Genomic DNA, 25,006 nt, shown 5'->3' on the forward strand with positions numbered 1-25,006 from the left:
AAAGCAAGTTCGCATTATTGGGCGAAAGGCGGTAGGGGAAGACGGAATAGGAAGAATGTGTTGACACGATAGGCGTCTAAAAATGGTAACAACTGGGGCGCCTGGGGGGCGCAGTCGGTTAAGCGTCCGACTTCAGCCAGGTCACGATCTCGCGGTCCGTGAGTTCGAGCCCCGCGTCGGGCTCTGGGCTGATGGCCCGGAGCCTGGAGCCTGTTTCCGATTCTGTGTCTCCCTCTCTCTCTGCTCCTCCCCCGTTCATGCTCTGTCTCTCTCTGTCCCAAAAATAAAATAAAAAACGTTGAAAAAAAAAATTTTTAAAAAAATAAATAAATAAATAAAAATGGCAACAACTCACATTATGTAATTATAGTTATATGTAATCATATATAATAGGATTATATATAATTCTACTATATATAATTGTTTTGTGTATAGTTATGTTGATTATATACATTATTATGTACACAATGCATCTACTATATAATATAATGAATATAATTACATTATGATCGAGCCAGATGTAACACAGGACTGACTGTTCTCTGGTAGAGACCTCCCACTCCCTGTTAGAAGAATATCAGGGGCCTCGTAGGGGTGTGGGGTGTCAGGGAGCGGTGGTGGGAGTAAATATTGGGGCCCAGAAGCCAGGCAGTTTAAACCCGAACCCAGCAGTTCTGGAGAGTGCTGGGGAAACAGAGGACATGGCCCCCGAGACCTAAGTAAAGCTTTTCCCACGGAGAGGAGTCCTTAGCCCCTTCCTGGGCCTTCAGGGTCATTCATCGACCTATCCTCCTCCTCATTCTTCATACATACTTGGCCAAAATCGAGTAGTGGGTTTCCTTTATCTACATAAAGGTAGCACATGCTGAGCTAGGCAGCTGTCTGGCACCGAAGACACATTGACAATAAAAATGAAACTTCCCAAATTGAGTATTTCATTTCACAAGATTGAACCATATTACTTTCATATTTTTCGCGAGAGGGCTTCCTGAAATATGTAATTGTTACACGTGCAAAAACACACATCAATCACGTATTCGTGGCACAGAGAAGGAAGAAAGAAGAAAGGGTATGGAGTTGCCAAGAGCTGCTGAAAAGCCGACTTTGTATTCTCTTTCTTCCGTCTTCATTCTCTGTAAGATGCTCAATCTTCCCTTACAGTGCACAGCCCTTGCTTGGTCTCAGGTCTATGTCTTCAAAAATCCCAGATTGGTACATGACTCAGGGATTTATCTCCTGTTGGGCGTGGACCGGTGTCTTATCTCTGTGTTTCAGCCTTATTGCCTGACAACTAGGCTATTTTTATCAAGAAGCTACTAACTTCTGAGACTTCGTCTCTTGATATGATGCAGAAAGATACACAAGTCCTTCCATCCCATAACAACAACAACAACAACAACAACAACAACAACAACAACAAAATAAAAATCAAGATTTTCTACGGGACGTACAAGGTATGCAAAAAAAACCTTGATGGACTGAATTCCGGTGAAAAAATATGCCCTTCGTAGTTGAGCAGAGAGCCAAACAGCTCAAGACTTGGGGCGGGATCTGGTCTGGGGTACAGACCAGCAGAAGAGAGAGTCTGCCAAAAACAGAGACTTTGAGGAGAAGGACAAATGAGATGAAACTTATGTGATGGTGTGGGCTGGCAAGACAGGCTGGAATTTGGAAGCCCCCAGTGCAAGACCAAATTGTCTTGCCCAACAAGTCCCATCCCCTCCGGAATTTTGCTGAGAAAGTGGCACTGAGGAGGGGCTGGAAATCAGAGGCAAGTTGTATGGTGTCGCATATTTCATAATAGTTGGATTCCAGAGTTTTAATACAAAAGTAAACAAAAAAGTACGGAAGCTGCAGCCCAACATTGTCCCATCTCAAATATCAGCAAGATCTAAAAGGCACGGGTGGTGAAGGAGGTGAGGGGTTAAGTTAATTACAGATGAATCCTATTCCAGCTTAATTTTTTTAATGTTTATTTATTTTTGAGAGAGAGAGAGAGAGAGAGAGAGCACGAGTGGGGAAGGGTCAGAGAGAGAGGCAGACGCAGAATCTGAAGCAGGCTCCAGGCTCCGAGCTGTCAGCACAGAGCCCAATGCTGGGCTCGAACCCACCAACCACGAGATCATGACCTGAGCTGAAGTCAGACGCGTAATCGACGGAGTCACCCAAGCGCCCCCTATTCCAGCTTAATTTGATTCTTTTTTTTTTTTAATTTTTTTTTTTCAATGTTTTTTTATTTATTTTTGGGACAGAGAGAGACAGAGCATGAACGGGGGAGGGGCAGAGAGAGAGGGAGACACAGAATCGGAAACAGGCTCCAGGCTCCGAGCCATCAGCCCAGAGCCTGACGCGGGGCTCGAACTCACGGACCGCGAGATCGTGACCTGGCTGAAGTCGGACGCTTAACCGACTGCGCCACCCAGGCGCCCCCAGCTTAATTTGATTCTAAGTGAAATATTAATGAGCAGCTTCTCCCTCAAACTGCCATGCAGAGGGAAGGGGCTACATTCCCAGGAAAATAAATAAAGCAAAGCAGAATAGAGTAAAAAATATTACACCTGAATATACACTATCTCTTGTTTTTAGAGTCCGTTTTGTCCGGGGTGCCTGGGTGGCTCAGTTGGTTGAGCGTCTGATCACGGACTCAGGTCATGATCTCGCGGTCCATGGGGTCGAGTGTTGGACTGTTTGCTGTTAGCGCTGAACCCACATTGGATCCTTCATCGCCCTCTCTCTCTGCACCTCCCCCACTCGTGCTCTCTCTCTCTCTCTCTCAAAAATGAATAAACATTAAAAAAATAAAAACTATTTTGTCTGATATAGGTATAGCTACTTCCGTTTTCTTTTGGTTTCCACCTGTATGGAATATCTTTTTCCGTCCCTTCACCTTCAATCTGTGTATGCCTTTACATCTTAAGTTATAGACATCAAATTACATAATGATAAAGAAGACAATCCAGCAAGAGGATATAACATTTATAAAAATGTATGCATCCAACATAGGAGCACCTAAATGCATAAAGCAAATATGAAAAAAAAAAAAAACCTAAAAGAAAAAATTGACAACAAAACAATAACAGTAGGAGACTTTAATACCCCATTTACATCAATGCATAGATCATCCAGACAGAAAATGATGGGGGGCGGGGGCGTCTGGGTGGCTCAGTCGGTTAAACGTCCGACTTCACCTCAGGTCATGATGTCATGGTTCTTGAGTTCGAGCCCCGCATTGGGCTCTGTGCAGACAGCTCAGAGCCTGGAATCTGCTTTGGATTCTGTGTCTCCCTCTCTCTCTGCCCCTCCCCGGGTCATGTTCTGTCTCTCTCTCTGTCTCACAAATAAATATACATTAAACAAATTTTTTTAAAGAAAGAAAATGATAGGCAAAGCTCAGCCTTAAATTACCCATTAGTCCAAATGGACTTAGCAGATACACAGAACATTCCATCCAAAAGGAGCAGAATATGCATTCTTCTCCAGTGCACGTGGAACATGTTCCAGAATAGGTCATATGTTAGGCCACAAAACAGTTCTTAATAAATTAAAAGAGAATTGAATTCATACCAACCGCCTTTTCTGACCACAATGGTATGAAACTAGAAATTATGCGAAGAAAACTAGAAAATTCTCAAATATGTGGAGATTAAACATGTTGCTGAACAACTAATGGGTCAAAGAAGAAACCGAAAGAAATTTTTTAAATACCTGACGATGAATTAGAATGGAAATATACCAAAATTTGTGAGACGTAGCAAAAGCAGTTCTAAGTGGAAAGCTCATAGCCATAAATGCCTGTCTCAAAAAAAAAGCAAGACAAGTCCCAGACAAATAACTTTCCACCTCAAGGAACTAGAAAAAGAAGACCGAGTGATGCCCAAAGTTAGTGGAAGGAAGGAAATAACACAGGTTAGAGCAGAAATAAATGAAATGAGGATGAAAAAGACAATAGACAAGATCAATGAAATCCGGAGTTGGCTCTTTGAAAAGATAAACAAAATTGAAAGGCCAGCTTTTAGCTACTCTCAGCAATAAAAAAAGAGAGAGGGCTCAAGTGAATAAAATCAGGAATTAACCTATACATATACGGTCAGTTAATTTATAACAAAGGAGCCGAGAACATACAATGGAAAAGGATGGTCTCTTCAATGAATGGGAGATATTCCATTCATTGAAGTTTTCTGGGAAAACTGGATATTCACATGCAGAAAGTGAAACTGGGCCCTATCTTACACCATAGACAAAAATGAACTCAAAATAAGTTAAAGACTTGAATGGAAGACCTGAAACCACAAAACTCCCAGAAAACAGGCGGTGAGCTTCCTGACATAGGTCTTGGTGATGAGTTTTTTGAATCCAGTACCAAAATCAAAGGCAACAAAGCAAAAACAAACAAACGGGACTACATTTAACTAAAAAGCTTCTGTGCAGCAAAGGAAACCATCAGCAAAAGGCAAAGGCAACCTGTTGAATTGGAGAGAATATTTGCAAATTATACATCGGATGAGATGCTAATATCCAAATACATAAAGAATTCATATAACTCCATAGCAAAAAAAAAAAAAAAAAAATCCAATTAAAAATGGGCAGGGGTGCCTGGGTGGCTCAGTTGGTTAAGCATCTGACTTCAGCCTAGGTCATGATCTCACGGTCCGTGAGTCTGAGCCCCGCGTCAGGCTGTGTGCTGTCAGTTCCGAGCCTGGAGCTTGCTTTGGATTCTGTGTCTCCCTCTCTCTCTGCCCCTCCCACTCTGCCACTCTCACTCTGTCTCTCAAAAAAAGGAATAAACGTTAAAAAAAAATTTAAAGAAAATGGGCAGAAGATCTGAACAGACATTTTTCTAAAGAAGACACACAGATGGCCCACAGGTACGTGAAAAGATGCTCAGCGTCATTAGCCATCAGGGAAATCAAATCAAACCACAGTAAGGTACTTCTATACATCCTTTAAAATGGGTAAAATGAAAAAAAAAATAGAACAACAACTCACTGTGCTGGTTAATTTCGTGTGTCAACCTGACCGGGCCACAGGATGCCCAGAGGGCTGGTAAAACACAACTTCTGAGTGTGTTGGGAGGGTGTTCCTGGGGGAGGTTAGCACGTGAATCAGTGCACGGAGTAAGGCGGAGTCATCGGCCTCCTGCCCTCTGCCTGGGGATTGCACATCGGTGCTCCTGGACTCTGGAAGGTACAGCACCAACTTTCCCGCCTCTTCGACTGGCAGACAGCAGGCTGTAAGACTTTTCAGGCTCCATCATCACATGAGCCAAATCCTTAGGATAAACCCCATTCTGGCTATACGTGTATATACCCAATTGGTTCTGTTTCTCTGGAGAAACCTGACTCGCCATATCACGTGTTGGCAGGGATACGGAAGCACCGAAACTCTTGCAATGCTCCTGGCTTATGTGTACCGAAAATGGCGGCTGTGGATGAATGTTCATGTCCCCCTACCATCCATATGTTGAAATCTAACCGCCAATGTGATGCTATCAGGTGGGAAGTTGGGGGGGGGGGGTGGGTGGTTTGGAAAGTGATTTGAATGGAGCCCTCATGAGTGGGATTGTGCCCTTATAAAAATGGCCCCAGAGAGCGTCCTCCCCCTTCCGCCATGTGAGGACACGGTGCGAAGACAGCCATTCACACCAGGAATCTGGTCCTCCCCGCACCAAATCTGCTGGCACCGTGATCTGGCACTTTCTTCCCTCCAGAACCACGAGAGAGCAATTTCTGTTGTTTATAAGCCACCTAGTTTACAGTGTTTCGTCACAGCAGCCCGAATGGGCTAAGACGATATTAGAAAACAGTGGCGGGGCACCTGGGTGGCTCAGTCGGTTCAGCCTCCGACTTCAGCTCAGGTCACGATCTCACGGTCCGTGAGTTTGAGCCCCGGGTCGGGCTCTGGGCTGACAGCTCAGAGCCTGGAGCCTGCTTCGGATTCGGTGTCTCGCTCTCTCTCTGCGCCTCCCCCTCTCTCTCTGTCCCTCCCCATCTTGTGCTCTGTCTCTCTCTTTCTCCAAAAAGAAAAAAAAAAAAAGCACACTGTAGCGTGTGGTCTGATAAAAGGCACACACAATCTGCTTAAAAGTGATCAAAAACTTTTAGGCACGTAACAACACAGCACTTGCATTCATGAAACAAAAATCGCTTGAAATACAATTGGAATTTGCCGGAAGGATGGCCAGTGTTTCTTTTTATTCCAATTAACCTGGCCACTTAACACGGTCATGAGGGTGCGTCTGGGCCAGCTCACTGCACTGTTTCCTTCTAGTTTCTTCTTGGAGGAGCTACCTGCTTTACATCCACAAACCAGCCAGAAGTCACTGCTTCTACTGCAAAGTTCTTTCTCTTGCCAATACGTTGTATTGCCTTAATAGCGTGGCCTAAATCCTGAAACAAATCGGTTCTGTTAGTGATTACACGTTGCATTTGAAGAAACGTATACAAAGCTGTATTTTTCTATCAGTAATAAGAATTAATTAGTATTGGGGCAACTGGGTGGCTCGGTGGGTTAAGCAGCTGACTCCAGCTCAGGTCATGATGTGGCGGTTTGTGAGTTCGAGACCCCCGTCGGGCTCTGTGCTGACAGCTCAGAGCCTGGAGCCTGCTTCAAATTCTGCGTCTGCCTCTCTCTTTCTGCCCCTCCCATGCTCACACTCGGTCTCTCTCTGTCTCTCAATAATAAATAAAAGTTAAAAAAATTAAAAAAAAAAGAATTAATTGGTATTGATATCCCTACTGCCTAACAAAATGAAATAGTAGCATTTATTTCTCTCAGTAGGCTGGAATGATCTCCACACTGTGAACTCTACTGGACAATTCTTGACTCTCCTATTTCTAGAATAATCATATAACTTATCATCTAAGCCAAGGAATGTTTGAGATTTAAAAGGGCACTTAACTGGGGCACGTGGGTGGCTCAGGCAGTTAAGTGTCTGCCTTCAGTTCAGGTCATGATCATGGTTGGTGAGTTCCAGGCCCACACTGGGCTCTGTGCTGACAGCTCGGAGCCTGGAGCCTGCTTCTGATGCTGTGTCTCCCTCTCTCCCTGCCCCTCCTCCGCTCAATCTGTGCCTCTCTCTCAAAAACAAACATTAAAAAAAAATTTAAAGGGCACTTAACTAATTAATACCTTGTGATTTTTTGAAATATTAATATGTTGGATGACAAATTGATTTTTATTATAATGGTGAACTGGAAAAATAGTTTAAAAACATTTTCAAAGAGGTCATAATCTACAAAGAGACATAAACTCATGTCTAAAAATTAGACATAATTTTAATGAACATTAAAACAACGGTGTTATGGGGCACCTAGATGGCTCAGTTGGTTAAATGTCTGACTCTTTATTTTTAATTTTTTAAAAAGTTTTTTTTTAAGTTCATTTATTTTGAGAGAGAGAGAGAGAGAGAGAGAGAGAATGAGTGGCAGAGAGAGAAAGAGGGAGAATCCCAAGCAGACTCCTCACCATCAGCACAGAGCCCGACAAGGAGCTTGAACTCACAAACCATGAGACCGTGACCTGAGCCGAGATCAAGAGCCAGAAAGCATTTGACTCTTGATTTTGGCTCAGTTCATGATCCCACAGTCATGAGCTTGAGTCCCGTGACCTGCTTGGGATTCTCTCTGTCCTCTCTCTCTCTCTCTGCCCCTCCCCGACTGTCTTATGCATACGCACTTTCTCAATATAAATAAACACTAAAAAAAACCCACACCCAACTGTGTTGTATCACATATGTGATTGGCCAAGAAAATCGGCTAATATCAATTGCTATTGAGGAAAGGGGAAAGAAGGAACTTTAATGTACTGTCAGCAGGAGTATAAATTTTGCAGAACAATTGCACACATTTAGTGTTGACTATTTGCATAAATATTTGCATAAATTATGCTTTTTCCCCCCCTCTCATCTAATTCTCAACTCCAAAGTGTGACTGCAGTAAAGGTAACTCTGATATCTTGATTCTTTTTTTTTTTTTAATTCTGAGCTGCAGCGTTTCATCTTTGGCTGGAAATTTTCTACATTTTCATTGTTCCTTCAGACTTTTTATCTAAAATAAGCCTACTCTCCTCACTCCTCCCTCCGAGTCTGGCGCGCCTCCTATGAGCTTCCTGAGCATCCCTTTCTTCCCCTGTCGTTAAGGTGACTAACACATTCTGGTTTGCCCAACCATTGCCCCGTTGTAATTACTAACAGCATCTCCTTTATCGTCCCATGGATCCCAGAGCATCATGTGCTCCTCTACCTATCACGATGCTGCGATTGTCTGTGTCCTTTGTATCTCCCCCTAGATGACAAGTTCTAACACTTACTAGGAACTTAATAACTCTGTTGAATGAGGGAAGCGTTGAATAAAATTAGGAGTCTTCTGTGACAGAAACTAACTGCAGCCAACCTTGACTAGCGCTGGCCGTCAGTTCACGATGGGCTTCCTTATCTCTAACGGAAGGGGTCAGCTCTCCCTCCAGCCCGCAAGTGTTGGGAACCAATGAGGATTCGGCCACAGCTTCGGCGAGTCTGTGACTCAGTCCTGATCCTTTAAACCAGAAGCGGTGTGGGGTGGACTGTATTGCTACGTCTCCCCCTTGTGGCTGTTGTGGGGAACTCATCACAAAATCCTTTCTGGTTCTAAGGAGGTGGTTCTGTGGATCTGAACCCAGATTTCGTTTGAGTTTGAGATAGGGTCTGGGCATCAGTATATATTTTTGAAGCTCCCCAGGGAACTCGGATATTTATTTCAGCTTGGGAACACGAGCAGGTGTGGGCCCACACAGCTCTCGTCTCTGTGGGAGGGTGGCTCCTACCTTGAGCTAAAACCCTTGCCCACACCCTAGGAAAGAGACAGCTCCCCACCCCATCAAACCAAATGAGACACCCTCAGCGCTTCGTAGCCTTAGAGACACAAGTCTGTGGAACGTGTCTTGCCATACTGCTACGTTATGAATCCTTGAGGTGACACGAGACAAAAGTGCACATTCCTTGATGGATTGTCTGAATTTTATTCATTTCCAGGAGGTAGAAACAACAACTCAGGAAGAGACGTAACTTACTGTAATCGTGGTCCTTCAGCCCCCATATGCACCCCTTACCAGCACATCGGCGCGCGTGGCCGGACTGAGTGTCCTGGACAGGCCTGGGACCACACCGGCCCGTATTGTAGAGCACCACCAGTCCCTTAAGCCCGAGAATGGTCTGTTCCTCTTGAGTTCTCCAGAATTCAGATACGCTCAGTCAAAAGAAGACACGAGGGAAGAAACACGGGGAAACTGGACTTTTTTCGTCTTTAGGCCTGAGGAAAAGGAACGCTCCAGCCCAGCAACAGTGCCTTCGGGGAAGGATGTGAGCTGAGGGCTCTCTGCTTTCCCGCTCGAACCCGGAGCCTGGATGGTGCAGAACAGGACGTCAAATGTCCTTCGAAGGTCGGCCTGAAGGTCCGCACGACACGGCCATCCTCCTCAGTGAGGTCTTGAGCCCAGGCCTGGGAATTTTGAGGGGATAGTCTCTTCTTCCCCACTTTGTTTCCTTCCTTCCACCGGGTGGGGTTCGGCCACGGGAAAAACCCAGGTGTTGGGAACCGATCTGCTAGAACAATGTGAGTCGTAGTAAAGGACCGAGTGCTCATAACCTCAGAGTTTACAAATCCTTGATAGTAGCTCCCTTAGTTTTGGAGAATAGACAGCTAACGAGCCTCAGTTTATACCAGGGTGGTGTAGAGAACTTTGTTTTCTTTTTCTGCCTTCCCAGAATTGAATCCCACTGCTTGCGTTTGCAGAATTCCTAACTCCTAAGAGGGAGAGCCCACCAAGCACTACGAAAATGGAACGTTCCAGATACTCAATTCCCCGTCTCCCTTGGAGGTAGGACATGGGCGTGTGACCTAGAACTGGCCACTCAGTCCCCAACTCTGAACTAGAAACAAGAAAGGAAGAGACAAGGAGGAGGTCACCCTGGTGCAGACGGGGCACCGGCAGTATTGGGTCGCTGAGTCCAACTGAGGCAGGGGAGGGGGTGGCGGAGTCGGGGTCTAGTTCCATCAGGACGAGAGCAGTGCCCCTGGCACTCAGCGTCCTTGAGCTGAACAGTCGGTGACCCTCGTCATATGGTTGTGAGATTGCTGGTGATTTCCTAACCCACGTTCACTAAAGTCATAGAAGAACCTATCAGAAAAAAAGAGCTTAAACTGAAGAAGGCCCGTCTGAGAGCAAGAAGAGGAAGAAAATAGGACTTTACTGAAAGAGACACTTTCTGTCTCTGGCCTGCAATTGAAGTCAGGAAGCGTGGAATTACTTGCGGCTGTCGGGTCACAATATGTTCACTTTCCACTTCGGGATAAATGTAGCGTGAGGAGGGGTGGGGCACAGGTGCCTGGTAAGGACCCTGTGGGTATAAAATGGGTTCAGAACGTGGCGAGAGGGTCTCTGCTGAGGCTCAACACTGCTGTTCAATGGAGTCAACAGAGAAACAGGGATTCAAAAATCATTTGGAGAAGTGAAAGATCAGCCTGGGGCCACTTCTGATAATTCTGAATTCCTCTGTAACGGTGTCATCGCCAACTCTCGTCACGTTTCTTTAAACCTAATGCCATCTGCATGGAACGTTTTTTCAGAGTTCTTAAATACTTAAATAGCACATATATAAGTATATATATTTATATGTTCTATAATATTATACTTAAATACCCTGTAATTTTTTGAGACTCTTAGGTGATTTTCCTTCCATCATTCAAAGCTCAGAGACTTCACAGTCTTGCTGTCGGTTTATTGACCCTTCAGCTTCCGGGTTTTGCAAATAAAGTACTGACTCTATTAGCTTCTTTCATTGAATAATCCCAGAGTGTTCTACCTACAATAAGGAGTTCACCCTTCACTGCCCGTCCAGAGGGAGAAAGTGAGGCACAGGGCCCTGATCGGGGCTGCGTGGGGAGCGGGGTCGGCTCCCAGGACCAGGCATAGGCACGTGAGCTGTCCCAGGCTTCGTGGCTGGTGGGCAGCTGCCTGGGAGGCACTGGGGGCCCCAGCTTCCCGCCTTTGGCTCTTATCGTCCGGTCCGGGCAAGGGGCAAGACTCCTGGAGGACTGAGCTCACGGGACCCACGTGACTCATTCCGTCTGCTACACCACAGAGCTGGAAAGCTGCACCAGATAGGTCTCTGTTCCGGGCCTGAGCCCCGAGGAACAGGCTGAGTGCTTGGAAAGCCTCGGCCCCTCGTCCATCCCACGGGTGGCTGTGGAAGAAGCATCACCAGGGCGTCGATCTGAGAAGAAGGCAGATGTGCACAGCGTCGCGGGGAGCTTGGGACCTGGGGCCACGCGCGGTGCTTATCCGGGCCCCTCCACGTTGCTGCGGAAAGTCCCTTCACTGAGTCTCTGGGGTCAGCTCTCCGGCAGTGTCACGCTGGCGTAGACTGTGATGGACTTCGGTTCCTGAGGGCAAAACAGAAGTCTGTGGGTTCAGGCACTGGCTTCACAGGCTGCAAACGGAAACCGGGCTGCTTAGTAAAAGGAGAGGGTCTCAGGTATCAGGGGGCGTGGGGACCTGCCGGGGACGGCACTCGGGTCCCCCACTGCCAGCGTCCCCTCCGCCCCGGGGCTCCAGCTCCCTCCCGGGTGTGTGCACACAATCAACAATCACCACCCGGAGGACCAGGAGAGATGTCCCCCTTTGCTCTGTGTCCTGCCCCTGCCTTAGAAGGAAAACCATTGGCTCTGCTCTAGGTTGGACGCGGGTCACGGTTTGGGGAAGCCAAGATGTTCTGATTTACTGAGGTTTAGAAAGGGTTCATGAGACCCAAAGGGAGAAGGAAAGATTGCAGCCCACAGGAAGGGAGAGGAGACAAGGACTTGGGGCAAAGACATCTTCTAGGTCAAGTGCACTCGAGAGACAGAGAAAGAAAGACAAGAATGGAAGAATTCAGGGGGGGTTGCTGTAAAATGTGAAATATAACAGACTGCTTCGATGAAGAAAACTTCTTTAAAAATCTGTATTCTTTCTTAAAACTTTTTAAAGCCAGATCCTTGTGTTCACTTTCCCCATTGGATAGGATAGCGTCCTCAGAATAGAGTCCCGATGCAGACGGGGCATCTTCCCAGGCATTTCCGGGTGTCTGTCCGGCTGTGGGAGCTTTGAGGCAGGAGGCGAATGGAAGCATTTCTGTGGCCTTTTGATCCTCAATTGTCTCAGAAAATGCTTTACTTAATATAGAGCCAAGATTTCAGCCCAGAATTTCTGTCCATTTAGGAAAAGGCATAGTTCCCATCAAGCCAGTTTAATCCATGGTCATTTTGCAGCGGGGGGAGCCGGCGAGGCTCAGTCTGGGCCACACACCACAGGGTCCTCTGGGCTCACGCCAGGCAGAGTGCCACTCTGAGACCTTCTGGTGACATGGGACTGGATGGAGCCTCGGCCCGAGCCTTTTAACAAAGCTCCCCCCGCCCCCCCCGCCCCGTGATTCTGTTCTGCAGCCGGACTCCTGGATGCAAGATGCAAATCCCAAATGTCAAAGTGCTCTGGGACCACCTGGGGAGGTTGCTGTTTAATGTAGAGATGCCTGGTCACTCAGTGTGGACATTCTGATTGACCCAGTAGAAAGCCCCCGGAAAATGAATTTTTAGCAAATACATGTATGCCGATGCCGATGGGGTTCTTGGACAACCCTCAGGGAAACACTAGGGAACAGAGAGAGCTGTGTCCCCAAGTGAGCATCCAGGAGGGGTCTCCTGGAAGTCCCGCAGCCACAGAGGCTCCTGGTGACCCACGTGCCAGGGCCTGCCTTCTCCGCTTCAGGAGACGGCCTCTTCCCTCCCTGCAGAGAGGAGGCCCAGACCGGTTCCTCACCTGGACAGGCTCTGGGACAGGTTCTGTGGCAGCGACATAAATGGTGGTGCAGGGGTCCTGAGCTGACGGGGCATCGGGTTTCTTCTGAATGGACTAGAAGAGAAGCAAAGAAAGCAGGAAATCAGCCGGGCAGTGGATTCCACCAGATCCGCCCCATGGAGAAGCCCAAGGTCCAGAAGCTTTGAGCTAGAAAGCCCCCCAGAGGCCATTGGCCCAGCCACCTTCCCTGGTGGAAAGGTCCCTCCAAATTCCCTGGAATTCAGCTCTCGGGGCTTTGCTTGGACGCCCCAGGCGACACTGCGGAGCTCACAGTCTGGTGAGGCAGCCCACGTCACCATGAGCTCCTCCCAGATGTCTTAAAAGTCTTCCTTATGGTGAACTGGCATCGCCGTGGCTCCCACCAGGGCAGCTGGAGGGAACGGGGTCTTCATAAGATCTGTCTCGCTCCTGTCACCTACAGCACACAGAGCTAGCTCATCCCTTCCCACACTGCTGTTTGTACTATTCCTTCCTCTGACACGGTTTCCCGAGACCTCTCTTTCCCGTCCAAGTACTGAACTTAACAATAGGCACACATATCCAGAGGTGCCAGTTTACGAACTTTTCTGCAGATGCCACATCGGGTTCACATGCACTCTGTTAAATCTCGTAGCGACACGTCACCGATGGGGACGCTAAGGCTCAGAAAGACTTCACACTTTCCTACGTGCACGTGCATGAAGTATCAAAGCCAGGAGTCCCACCGACTTAGAGGCATGGGGGAGAAGTTAAGAAGTTTGGGAAAGGAGAGGGGCTGCCTGGGTGGCTCAGTTGGTTGAGCGTCCGACATCAGCTCAGATCATGACGTCATGGTTCGTGTGTTTGAGCCCCGTGTCAGGCTTGCTGCTGTCAGCACAGAGCCCATTTCAGACCTTTTTTTTTTTTTTAAATTTTTTTTAATGTTATGCAGTTTTCAGAGACAGAGAGAAAGGGTGAGCAGGGGAGGGGCAGAGAGACAGGGAAACACAGAATCCGAAGCGGGCTCCAGGCTCCGAGCTGTCGGCACAGAGCCCGACGCGGGGCTCGAACTCACGAACTGTGAGATCATGACCTGAGCCGAAGTCGGCCGCTTAACCGACTGAGCCACCCAGCCTCCCCCAGATCTTCTGTTCCCCTCTCTCTGCCCCTCCCCTGCTCGCGCTCTCACTCTCAAAAATAAATAAAACATTTAAAAATGAAAAAAAAAAAGAAGTTTGGGAAACGAGAAAAGAAGCGTAAAGGAAACTGTCTATAGTCTTACCACTTTGACACAACATGGCTATTAGCACGTTGCTAGATTTCCCTTCAGGATTTTAAGCTGGATTTACGGAATTATTTTAAACATAGTTGTAACGACTTAGTGCATTTTGGTATCTTGGTGTCTTCAGTTAGGGCATGAGGCCAGGAAGCATGATCTACAAGAAACTCCAGGGGTGTTATTCTCACATAGTCTTTGTGAACAGTGTCCCCATGAGCTGTGCAAGGCAGCAGTCCTGGTAAGACCTAGAGAGTTCCCTAGCAGACAGTAGACGTGTGTTAGATAATTTTCCCCGGTACCCTGGTCTTTATCATGGGAACATACCGCCATTGCAAATAAGAACAAGACAGATGTTCATATTTCCTCATTGTCCACATAATTAGTCTTTATATGATATCATACAGGCATTGGAAATATGAACAAAGAAAATTGTAAACACCTAGGGAAGTGTACATACATGTTGATGTGTAAAACAATATGTCTCTTATGTTTAAAAAGTACATGAAATTACATAATGGCCAAGGGGCACCTGGGTGACTCCATTGGTTGAGCGCCCAGCTCTTGTGTTTGGCTCAGGTCACGGTCTCACAGGTTTGTGGGTTCGAACCCTGCACTGGGCTCAGCGCTAATAGTGCAGGATTCTCTCTTCTCCCCCCTCCCTCTGCCCCTCCCCCACTCACCCCATCTCTCTCTCTCTCTCTGAAAATAAATAAACTTTAAAAAAAAATCAAAAAACATAAATCAGAAGGGGAACTTCAAACGAAGATGAAGTCTTGTCCAGGAAGAGACTAAATATTAGACTTTGGTGAGTCAAGGATGTATTTTATCATTTCTAGGGTAGCAACTAAAGAACAGAAAAAAAAAATTGCTTCATTACTAAAAGGGGAGGAGAACGGAATAATAAAAATATAATTTAAAAGAACGCTTCCTCAAAGGAACTCCTGGCTCAGAGAGCTTCACCCGGGAACCCTGCCGAAAATTTAAGGGGAACGATAATATTTATCCTGCCCAAAGGACATACACCATGTGGTGGGTTGAACTGTGACCCCCACCCCCCACCAAAAAAGTCAGGTCCATCCAGAATCTCTAAATGTGACCTTATTTGGAATAGGGTCCTTGCAGAGGTAATTAAAGTAAGGATTTCAAACTCAGGTCAAGCTGGATTAGGATGGTCCTAAATCCAGTGAGGAGCGTCCTCTGAAGAGACAGGGACGGAGAAAACCCGGAGACACAGAGAGGGAGGCAGAAATTAGAGTTCTGTAGCTACAAGCCAACCAGTGCCAAAGATGCCCAGGGTCACCAGAAGCTAGAAGAGGAAAAGTAAGTTTCAGAGGGAGCGTGGCCCTGTCAGGACCTTCAACTTGGACTTCTGGCCTCCACGACTGGAGAATAGCTTTTTCTGGTTTAAGCCACCAAGTCCGTAGACATTTCTTACGCTGTAAGAAATGCAGCTCCCACTCATAATCTTGGTGTCAAAACCTCACCAGGCAGTTACAAGAAAGGAAAATTGCAGGCCAATTCCCCTCGGAAACCTAAACAGGACACCGACAGCACCCTCTTAAGAAAATATTAACGAAATAAAACCCAGAAGTATTTTAAAAGGAGCAGACTACATTGCTTCTATTCCGGGACTGCAAAAGCGGGATAGTCTTTACAAATCAGTGTGGCTCGTGAGATAAATAGAGCAACCCTACAACCCGGCAACTGCACTAGTAGGTATTTATCCAAAGGCTACAAAAATGCTGATTTGAAGAGGCACATGCCCCTCAATGTTTATGGCAGCGCTATCAACAATAACCAAATTGTGGAAAGAGCCCAAATGTCCCTTGACTGATGAATGGAGAAAGAAGATGTGAGATATATATATACATATATATATATATATATATATATATATATATACCCACAATGGAATATTACTCAGTAATCAAAAAGAATGAAATCATGCCATTTGCAACAACATGGATGGAACTAGAATGTATTATGTTAAGTGAAATAAGTCAGTCAGAGAAAGACAAATATCATATGATTTCACTCATATGTGGAATCTAAGAAATGAAACAGAAGAACATTGGGGAAGGGAAGGAAAAATAAGATAAAAACAGAAAAAGAGGCAAACCATAAGAGATTCTTAAGTACAGAGAACAAACTGAGGGTTGCTGGCAGGGTGTTGGGGGGGGGGATGGGCTAGATGGGGGATGGGCATTAAAAGAGGGCACTTGCTGGGGTGAGCACTGGGTGTTGTATGTAAGCGACGAATCACTAACTTCTGCTCCTGAAACGATTATTAGATTATATGTTAACTAACTTGGATGTAAATAAAATTTTAAAAATAAAATAAAATAATCAAAAACGCTTCAGAAATAAAAATTAAAAAATCCATAAGATAGTATCAATAGATGCAGAATGTTGATAAAATTCAACATCGATTCCTTAGCAAACCAGCCGTAGAAGAAAACATTCTCAATTAGATAGAACGGCAGCTGTAAGAACCTTCGGCAAAAACCATATTTAATGGTCAGATATTGAAAGTGTCCCTTGTGAGTTTGGGACCATCCAAGGACCCTTCTATTAACACTTCCATTCCATACTGGACAAGGCACCTCAGCCAGTAAAGCAAGAAGGAAGAGAAGTTACGTGATTTGAAAATGAAATAAACTGTATTTTTTTTTTTACAGGTGGTATAGTTGTGTACAGAGGAAACCCAAGTCATCTAGAGACAAATGGCTAGAATTTTAAGTTTAGCAATGCTGCAAATATAAGGTTAAAATATAAAAATGAATTGTATTTCTATGTACCAATAATATACAGAAACTAAAGATTTTTAAAAAGATGACAATATTCAAAATATCAACTGTTCCAACGCCAAGTAATAAACTATGATGGAAAAGTCCTCTTACAAAACCTACAACACTTCGTTTAGAGAAATTAAAAAAGATTGACACAATGGAAAGGATATATTATTTGGCGAATGGAAAGAATCAATGTTATAAACACGTATGGTCTCCTCAAGTGATCAGTGCAGTTCTGATTAAAATTCCAGCAGGATTTCTAGGTGGAACTTGACAAACTGAATCTAAAGTATCTATGAAAATGCCGAGGACCAAAAATGGCCAAGAACCTCTTGAGGGAGAACAAGAACAAGGGAGAAGACATTTTACCAGATATCAAACTTAGAATGAATCTGTAATGACCGGTTTGTAAACACAGTATGGTCCAGGCACAAGCACAAATGAACAAGCCAATGGAGCAAAAAGAGAATAATAATAAAAAAAATTGATCCTCACTATGTGGAGCCTTGATTTGTGATGAAGGTAGCACTGGGCGGGGGGGGGCGGGGGGGGGGGGGTGGTTGGTAGTGGGATGGGGACAAGGGCAATCTTTTCAAAACGTGGTTGATAGGATATCCATTTGGAGAAAAACGAAACCTGACCCATTTCACTCCATACTTCAAAACTCATTTTCAGGTACATAACAGATACAATGTGAAAGATGAGCCGTAGGGTCTTTAGAATGACAGAGAATATCTTCATTACCCGGGAGGAGAGAAAAAGATTTCTCCAACAGGACACAAAGCTCCATCTATGAGGGAAGAGGCTACTGAATTGTTCTACACTAAAGTTAACAACTTTTCTTTATCAGAAGGTATCACCGAGAAATTGCAAAGGCAAGACACAGAATGGGTGAAGGTATCTGCTAACATGTAACTGCCAAAAAGCTAAAAATATTTAAAGAACTTACACGAATCTATTCTAAAAAGCCGGAAGTTCAAAGGAAAATGGGTAAGAGATTTAACAGGCACTTCAAGAAGGACGATATTAATATGGCCAATAAACATAAGAAGTGTTCAGCTTCCTTAATAATTAGGGAAATTTAAAATAAAGCTATAAAAAGACACACCCAATGACCAAAATTTAAAAGGCCAGGGGCGCCTGGCTGGCTCGGCCAGTTAAGCGTTTGACTTCGGCTCCGGTCGTGATCTCGCAGTTCGTGAGTTCGAGCCCCACGCTGGGTTCTGGGCTGATACTGCAGAGCCTGGAGCCTGCTTCGGATTCTGTGTCTCCCTCTCTCTCTGCCCCTCCCCTGCTCGTGCTCTGTGCCTCTCTCTCTCTCTCAAAAATGAATAAACATGAAAACAATTTTTTTGAAGGCCAATAACACCCAGTTTTGATTAGAAGGCATAGCTGGCCTAAAAGAAAATTGGTGCACTCACTTTGCAAAAAAAGTTTGGCCTTATGCAGCCAATTTGAGGATATGCATCCTCTATGATTCAGCAATTCTACTTCTAGGTACATACCAAACACAAATATCTGCACGTTTCTACCAAGAGACACACATATGAATGTTCATGGCTGGAATTTTTATAATAGTCTCAAACTGGAAATAACCCAAATGTCCATCAATCGTCAACTAGGTAAACTCTAGTATATCCGTATGCTGATATTCTATAAATGAAGCGACGAAAACGAACGTACTATATACCGAGCACAAAGACATACGAATCTCGTGAAAGTAATACCGAGCAAAAAACCCAAAAAGCCCAGAACAAAACCAAAAACAGGCCCAAGAGGAAAAATATGGCAGGACTCCATTTTTATAAAGTTAAAGGAAGAGAGAGAGAGCTAAAGCATATTTTTAGAAGTCAGGATAGCGATATGTTTGGCGAGGGGAGAGAGACTAGAGACCAGGGGGTGGGCACTAGGAGGTCTTGTGGGCGTTGCTGGCAATGTTCTGTTCCCTGATCTGGGTGGTAGTTAATACGGTAATACAGCACTCGATACTGAAAGACGTAATTTCTCCTCAAATGGATGTGTAGATTCAATGCAATCCTACTGGGTTTTTCCCCCCTTTTGTGATACTTGAGAAGCTGATTCTGAAATACACGTGTCAGGACAAAGGGTCGGGAAGAGTCAAAAAATTGTTGGAGAAAAGCAAGGCGGGAGGGTTTGCTTTACTAGACTCCACAATGGGGTAATTCGCTGAGCCGACAGTCACACTTCGTATATGTGTCATACATGACAGTAAGAAGACAGACGCCAGCAGCATCAGATGGAGTGGGCCGGGAAGGCTAAAGTTGACGCTGGCCATCTAAGCATGTAAATGCAAGGGAGAGGTTGCTCCTGGGACTCTCCTATACATATATACATATATACACACACACACATATTTTCAGTTTATTTATTTGGAGAGAAAGAGAGAGCAAGCAGGGGAGGGGCAGAGAGAAAGGGAGAGAGAGAATCCTAAGCAGGCTCTGTGCAGTCAGCACAGAGCCCGATGTGGGGCTTGAACCCACAAACCATGAGATCATGACCTGTGACGAAACCAAGAGTGAGAAGTTTAACCGACTGAACCACCCAGGTGCTCCAGGACTCTCCTATTTTTAATGTTTGTTTGTTTATTTATTTTTGAGAGAGAGAAAGACAGACAGAGCATGCGCAGGGGAGGGGCAGAGAGAGAGAAGGAAACACAGAATTCCAAGCAGGCTCCAGGCTCTGAGCTGTCAGCACAGAGCCCAATGCTAGGGCTCGAACTCATGAACAATGAGATCATGACCTGAGCCAACGGAGGACGCCCAACCGACTGAGCCACCCAGGTGCCCCAGGTCTCCCATTTTCAAATGGAACTTGGCTGTCAGACATAGTGATGGCCTATGTATTAAACCCTCCAGGCCACCAGGGGGCAGCAGAAATAAGAGCTTCGTCCAAGAGCCCATCCCTGGTTATCAGAAATGCCTTCCCATCTGACGCAATTTTCCAAGGTGTTAAAGCTGTCTTCACCTTCATGCCCTTTACTCCAGAATTTGCTTCCTCTGCATGACCGGATTCTGCCTTGTACATCACCTAGCATTGCCTTCACGTCTGAAAAACTAGAATATCTTCCTGGCTAACTGTATTCTGTTCGCCTCCCTCTAACTTCTAACATAGCCGCATCCTGACTTTATCATGACTAGCCATCTGTCCGGCCAGAATCCTCAACTCCTCCTTCCCTGTCTCTAGGGTGCTTTGCAAACTCCTACACTTGCATCAGACCAACACATCATACCACAGCCTCTCCAAACCTTCCCTCTGTCCTCAGGCCTGCCCCCCTGTCTCTTGAGAAGGGCGAGTTAGGTAACAGGGACCCACAGCTAGAGGAGTCGTCTATCATAGGTTTCTTGCTTCCTCGTTCTTCCCCTATGAAGACACAGATGCCCAGGTTACCCAGTGTTTTCATCATTTCAAATAATAAATAGCCCCATCGGACATTGAAGTTTAATGCCTTTTTGGAGAGCTCTTGTTCTTGACTTCTGCTTCCCTAATTTCCTCTGCTCCAGAACCCATGGAGAACCGTGAACGTCAGGCATGCAAGACAGACTGGCCAGGAATCCCACGGAAACACGACAGGCCCACCCCGGACAAAGAAAGTCTAGAACTTACACCTGATTTCTGGACTTGGGCATAGATAGTAAGGCTTTTTGCTTCTGTGGTTGGCTGGTAATGATTTGCTTTACCTGGGGAAAAGAAATCACAGTGGTTATCTCTCTGTGGCCTACCCAGAGAACTCCACTCAGACCTATGTGGTCTTTACCCCCCCACCTCATACCCCCCCCCCCCTCCCCAGGAGTACCAAAGGAACAAACACCAAGTCCCAAACCCCCTGTATATGTGTCACATGACATGAGGTTGGTTCCTTGATCTCTCTGTTTCTATTTCTCTGAGAAATGGGACTGAAGTATCTTCCCCCACAGGGCTGTTGTGACGGTCCCATGAGATGTTATCTGTCAAGTATTTAGAACAGTGCCTGGTCCATAGAAAATTCCCAGTATGTGTTACATGGAATTGGAATGCCATTCAATTATTTTAATCTCTGTTGTTTAATGTGCGTATCTGGCCTCCTCCCAGGATTCTAAGTGCTTTGAGGACGGGGCTTACGATGCTTGCATATTCTCCCACTTGTGGCACGGTGCTTGGTTCAGCTTTCTCACTCAACCCTCTGTTTCTGGGACACTTTGTGCGTGTGTAGAGGAAGGGGGCACCAGACGGATGATCCCCCAGGGACTGATGGGAAAATAAAGGGACAGCGTCATTCGAACACCCACCACCCGGAAACTTTGCTCAGAGCCTAGGGTCTCCGGAATTGAAGTCATTGCAGGACACTTTAACAGTTAACCAGTTTTTGAATTTCGTCTTTTTAAATTATGAAAATAATTCGTCCTCACTACAAAAATTAAAATTGCATAAGGTCAAAAGTACATCCCTCGTCCCCCCCACCCCAACCAAGGCAATTTCATTTCCAGAAACGATCGCTTTTAAGTTCGACATATATCCTTCCAGACCGACCCTGTGCAATTACAGGCATGTCGCATACCTGCAGCCTGAGAGACAGAGCACGAGCATCGGAGGGGCAGAGAGAAGGGGGGTCGGGGACACAGAATCCGAAGCAAGCTCCAGGCTCTGAGCTGTTAGCACAGAGCCCGACCCGGGGCTCGAACTCACAAACCGGAAGTCCTGAGCTGAGCCGAGGACGCTCAACCGACTGAGCCCCCCGGGCGCCCCTGTTCTCTGGTGTTCTTTATGCGCTTCGTGCAGCGGTGAGAAGCGTGGTGAAAGTGCCAGACTAAAGCATGGAGGCTAATTTGGGGACTCTTGCCAAGTCCAGGCAGAAGCAATGGAGGCTTGACCCAGAGGAAATCACACAGGGTCTTTAGGTTGGACTTATTTTAACGCCAGTCAATTGATCCTCTTAAAAAAAATGAGGAGCCAGTCCCTGAGGGAATAGCACCGAGGAGCGGTACGCTTTTATTTGGAAGGGGAAGGCCGAAAATGTATGTATGCGGTGAAGGTGCTAGAAGGTGCCGCATGAGAATATATGATCCTTGGAGCAGAAGGGGAAGCTCAAAGCTCTCAAAGAACGTCTGCGTAGGGTGTGCTTGTGCCCGGGGGTGGGGGGCGTGCGTGGAGTGCCTAGTGGTCCCGGCTTTACTGTTTGGCCAGGATTGATACTGGCTGCCCAGTGTGCGTGAATGCGCGTGTGCAGAACGGAGGCTGGGGCTTGGGGGTGACAGACGGGGTCATGAGAGGGGGGCACAGGTTGGGTCTGTTAGAGTGTTTGCAAAGTTAGCCGCGCCCGCCCTGGCCTGTGCTCAGTCCGTGGGAGAACAGACACCCGTCTTGAGGGACTTCGACTCTTCGGGTCAGCTTCTGGCCCAAACGGGTGATTGTGGGGACAGCCCCGAACGCTCAGACAGATGGAAGAAGGGAGGCTGAAACGCCGCGTCCGAGAGAAACACTGATCGTTCAAGATCGTTCGGTTGCACAGTGTCCTTCCTAGCTCCAGAGCAGGTTTTGGGAGCCAGCTCAACTCAGCTCAGTCAGGGAGGCCCTGGGGCCGAATGAAAATGTTCATCGTGGCCTTAGAATGAGGGTAGCTACTCCCTACTCCTCACTAGCTGAGTGGCATTGGACAGCACCTGCCACCGAATTGGGTCTCTTCTCTTACTTTAACCGTAAAATTCGGATGGAGAGTGTCTAACGTCCTTTCCAGCCGTGGCCTGAAGGACAAAGTTGTCCTTTGTTACCCAGGCTTCATGGGCTTGTCCCGAGTGCTGTTCCCAGATGCGGCCCGTGCCACATCTGCTGGCGATAGGACTTAAACCACTGGTGTTTGAATTCACTCCCTTATGAGACTTGTCTAGTGTGTATGTATCTGTCCATCTGTCGTGCATCTGTCCGTGTCCCACCATCTCTCCGTGGACACCCCCGTATTCGGTGTTTTGGGCGTATGGACTCCTGGACCCCCACAACACCGCACCTTACATAACTTCACCCCTGTTTTGCAGGGGAGACCTCACTGATTCCGTTACCCAGCCCGTCAGCGGCCGAGTCTGCGTGTGAATGTAAGTTTGGCCAGTGCCCGACCCCGTGTGTTGGAGCAGTGAATTCTGGGCATGAAATTGCTAGGGAGACCCTTTGCAGAGCTTCAGAGTCGGGCGGCATCTCGGAGGTGACGGCATTCGTGTTAATCTCAGGGTCCTCAATCCTGGTATCTCACCGTTTCCTTCTTATCTAGGCCAAATGTGGGTGCCTTGCCCCATCCCCTTGGGCTCTCATCATGGTTTCTGTCTGAATCACCCCACCCCAACCCCTCCCCAGCTAACTCTTAGATGGAGGAAATGAGACAAAAGTAGGCGGCTGGGCTGTGATCTTGACTTTTTTCATGCAAGCCAACCCGACTCAGGGTGCTGTGGTAAGGGCTTTTTTGAGAAGGTCGCACGTGACCGATCTACTTGGCAAATAAGACCAGCCATCAGCTTCGTGGAGTGAAAATCAAGTCCCGTCCTCACCACGGGACGGCCAGCCCGGGAAACTGGACCTGTGGGACTGCGGTGTGGGCGGGTGAGGCGAGTGGGGCCGAGCGCATTGCTCCTCGATGTGGAATCAGGGGACGACTTGGAGGGGAGGCCAAGAGACCCTACCTCTAGGTACTTAACCTGCAAGGAAGTAATGGGGCCTTCAGAGCTATCCCGGGTGATCTTCCGTATCATTTGGTCTGGCCTTAAGCAACTCGCAAATGGTACCGTTTTCCAGGGTGAGGCAGAATTTGTGCACAAATCTTAGTAAAGAGCATTCCCTCCGCTGCCTTCCGGTGACCTGTGGACCTTCCCCGTGGCACACGCCCTGGAGGGTGGGTGTCAGTTCTGGTCTCTCATTAACAGGCTGGGTGAACTCGCACGAGTCACGTAGCCTCTCTCTGCGTCTGTTACCCCGACGCTGAGTCACGTAGAAACGATTTGCAGAGGATATTGCGGGAATAAAAAGAAATTATAGAACGGTTTCAGCCCTTGGGTGAGTGCCTTTTTATTAGTCAGTAATTCTAACGTTTCTTGAATGAAATCCAGGAGTCCCCTGGATTCTGCGTCTGGTGAACATGGTTAAGCCTCGGGACCCCTTCAGCATCCTGTATATACGTCTACACCAGAGCGAGGCATACGGAATGAGAACGATCTGTGCAAGGCCTCCCACGCTAGACACCTGTGGCTCATCCCTCTTTCCATTCCCGTAGCCCAACATAGGGGATCAAGACGTGTGTGGAATCACGGGGCACCGGGGAGGCTCAGTGCGTCCGACTCTTGATCTCGGCTCAGGTCGTGATACCAGGGTCACGGGATCAGGCCCCAAGCTGGGCTCTGTGCTGACAGCACTGGGGCTGCTGGGGATTCTCTCACTCCCTCTCTCTCGGCCCCGCCCCCCAAGTAAATAAATACACATAAAAAAAAAAAAAAAAAAAAAGACGTGCTGATTTCGACCGAGCTGAGCAAGGCCCCAGGCTATGTGTATTTAGTTATCGCAAAGGTGCTTTGTGGAGAAAAGCGTGCTAAGGGGTGCAAGCAGATCTTTGCTTGTGGAGAGCCGTCCCTGCTTACCGCAGAATCTGATATGAGTCTCTTCACTGTCAGACACCTACCTCTTCTTCTCAACAGCAGCACTGCTACTTTGAACACCAGGATGACACCAATGACGGCCCCTGAGGACAGCCCGACATACAGTCCCCAGGGTCTTAGTTCTGAAAAAAAAGGTCAAAGGGCAATCTCAACAGTACTGCGAGTTTAAAAACATCCTTCCCGGAAGTGGGGAGACCAAGCCTCATGTTCTCGTTCTCTATTCTCGGGGGAGACGTCCACTCTGATGGTTGCAGACAGCGGCTTCAGATCACCCAAGACTCCCTACCTGTCCTCTTATCCTTATTCCTCTCTCCACACTCTATTTTCCTCATTTCCGTGAAGATTTTTCCGCTCAAGTGCCTGATGGGCACCTTGAGGGCCACATGGCTCAAATCAGGCTCATCTTTGTCCCAGGTCAACCTCTCTTCCCTTTTCCCTAGTGTTAAATCTCATGCGTCCTGCATCCATGTTGGTTGAATGAA

General features: G+C 46.9%; 1 protein-coding gene across 3 annotated transcripts in view; it reads right to left on the reverse strand.

The window, feature by feature from the left end:
• Positions 1-8,974: 8,974 nt before the first annotated feature.
• Positions 8,975-25,006, reverse strand: part of SLAMF1 (signaling lymphocytic activation molecule family member 1) — a 35,729-nt gene continuing 19,697 nt past the window's right edge. Inside the window, exons 4-7 of one of the 3 annotated variants that reach the window (XM_019433333.2) lie at positions 24,548-24,646; positions 20,521-20,594; positions 12,829-12,921; positions 8,975-11,464 (exon numbers count right to left, since the gene is read on the reverse strand). In XM_019433333.2, coding sequence (XP_019288878.2) covers positions 11,384-11,464; positions 12,829-12,921; positions 20,521-20,594; positions 24,548-24,646 — 347 coding nt within the window. In that variant the 3' untranslated portion in view covers positions 8,975-11,383. The remainder of the gene's footprint in view (positions 11,465-12,828; positions 12,922-20,520; positions 20,595-24,547; positions 24,647-25,006) is intronic. The other 2 variants (XM_019433334.2, XM_019433335.2) reach the window with 2 other exon arrangements.

This window comes from Panthera pardus, unplaced genomic scaffold (genome assembly GCF_024362965.1).
Source record: "Panthera pardus isolate Hobbes unplaced genomic scaffold, ASM2436296v1 HiC_scaffold_21, whole genome shotgun sequence".
Classification (NCBI taxonomy): Eukaryota; Metazoa; Chordata; class Mammalia; order Carnivora; family Felidae; genus Panthera; species Panthera pardus.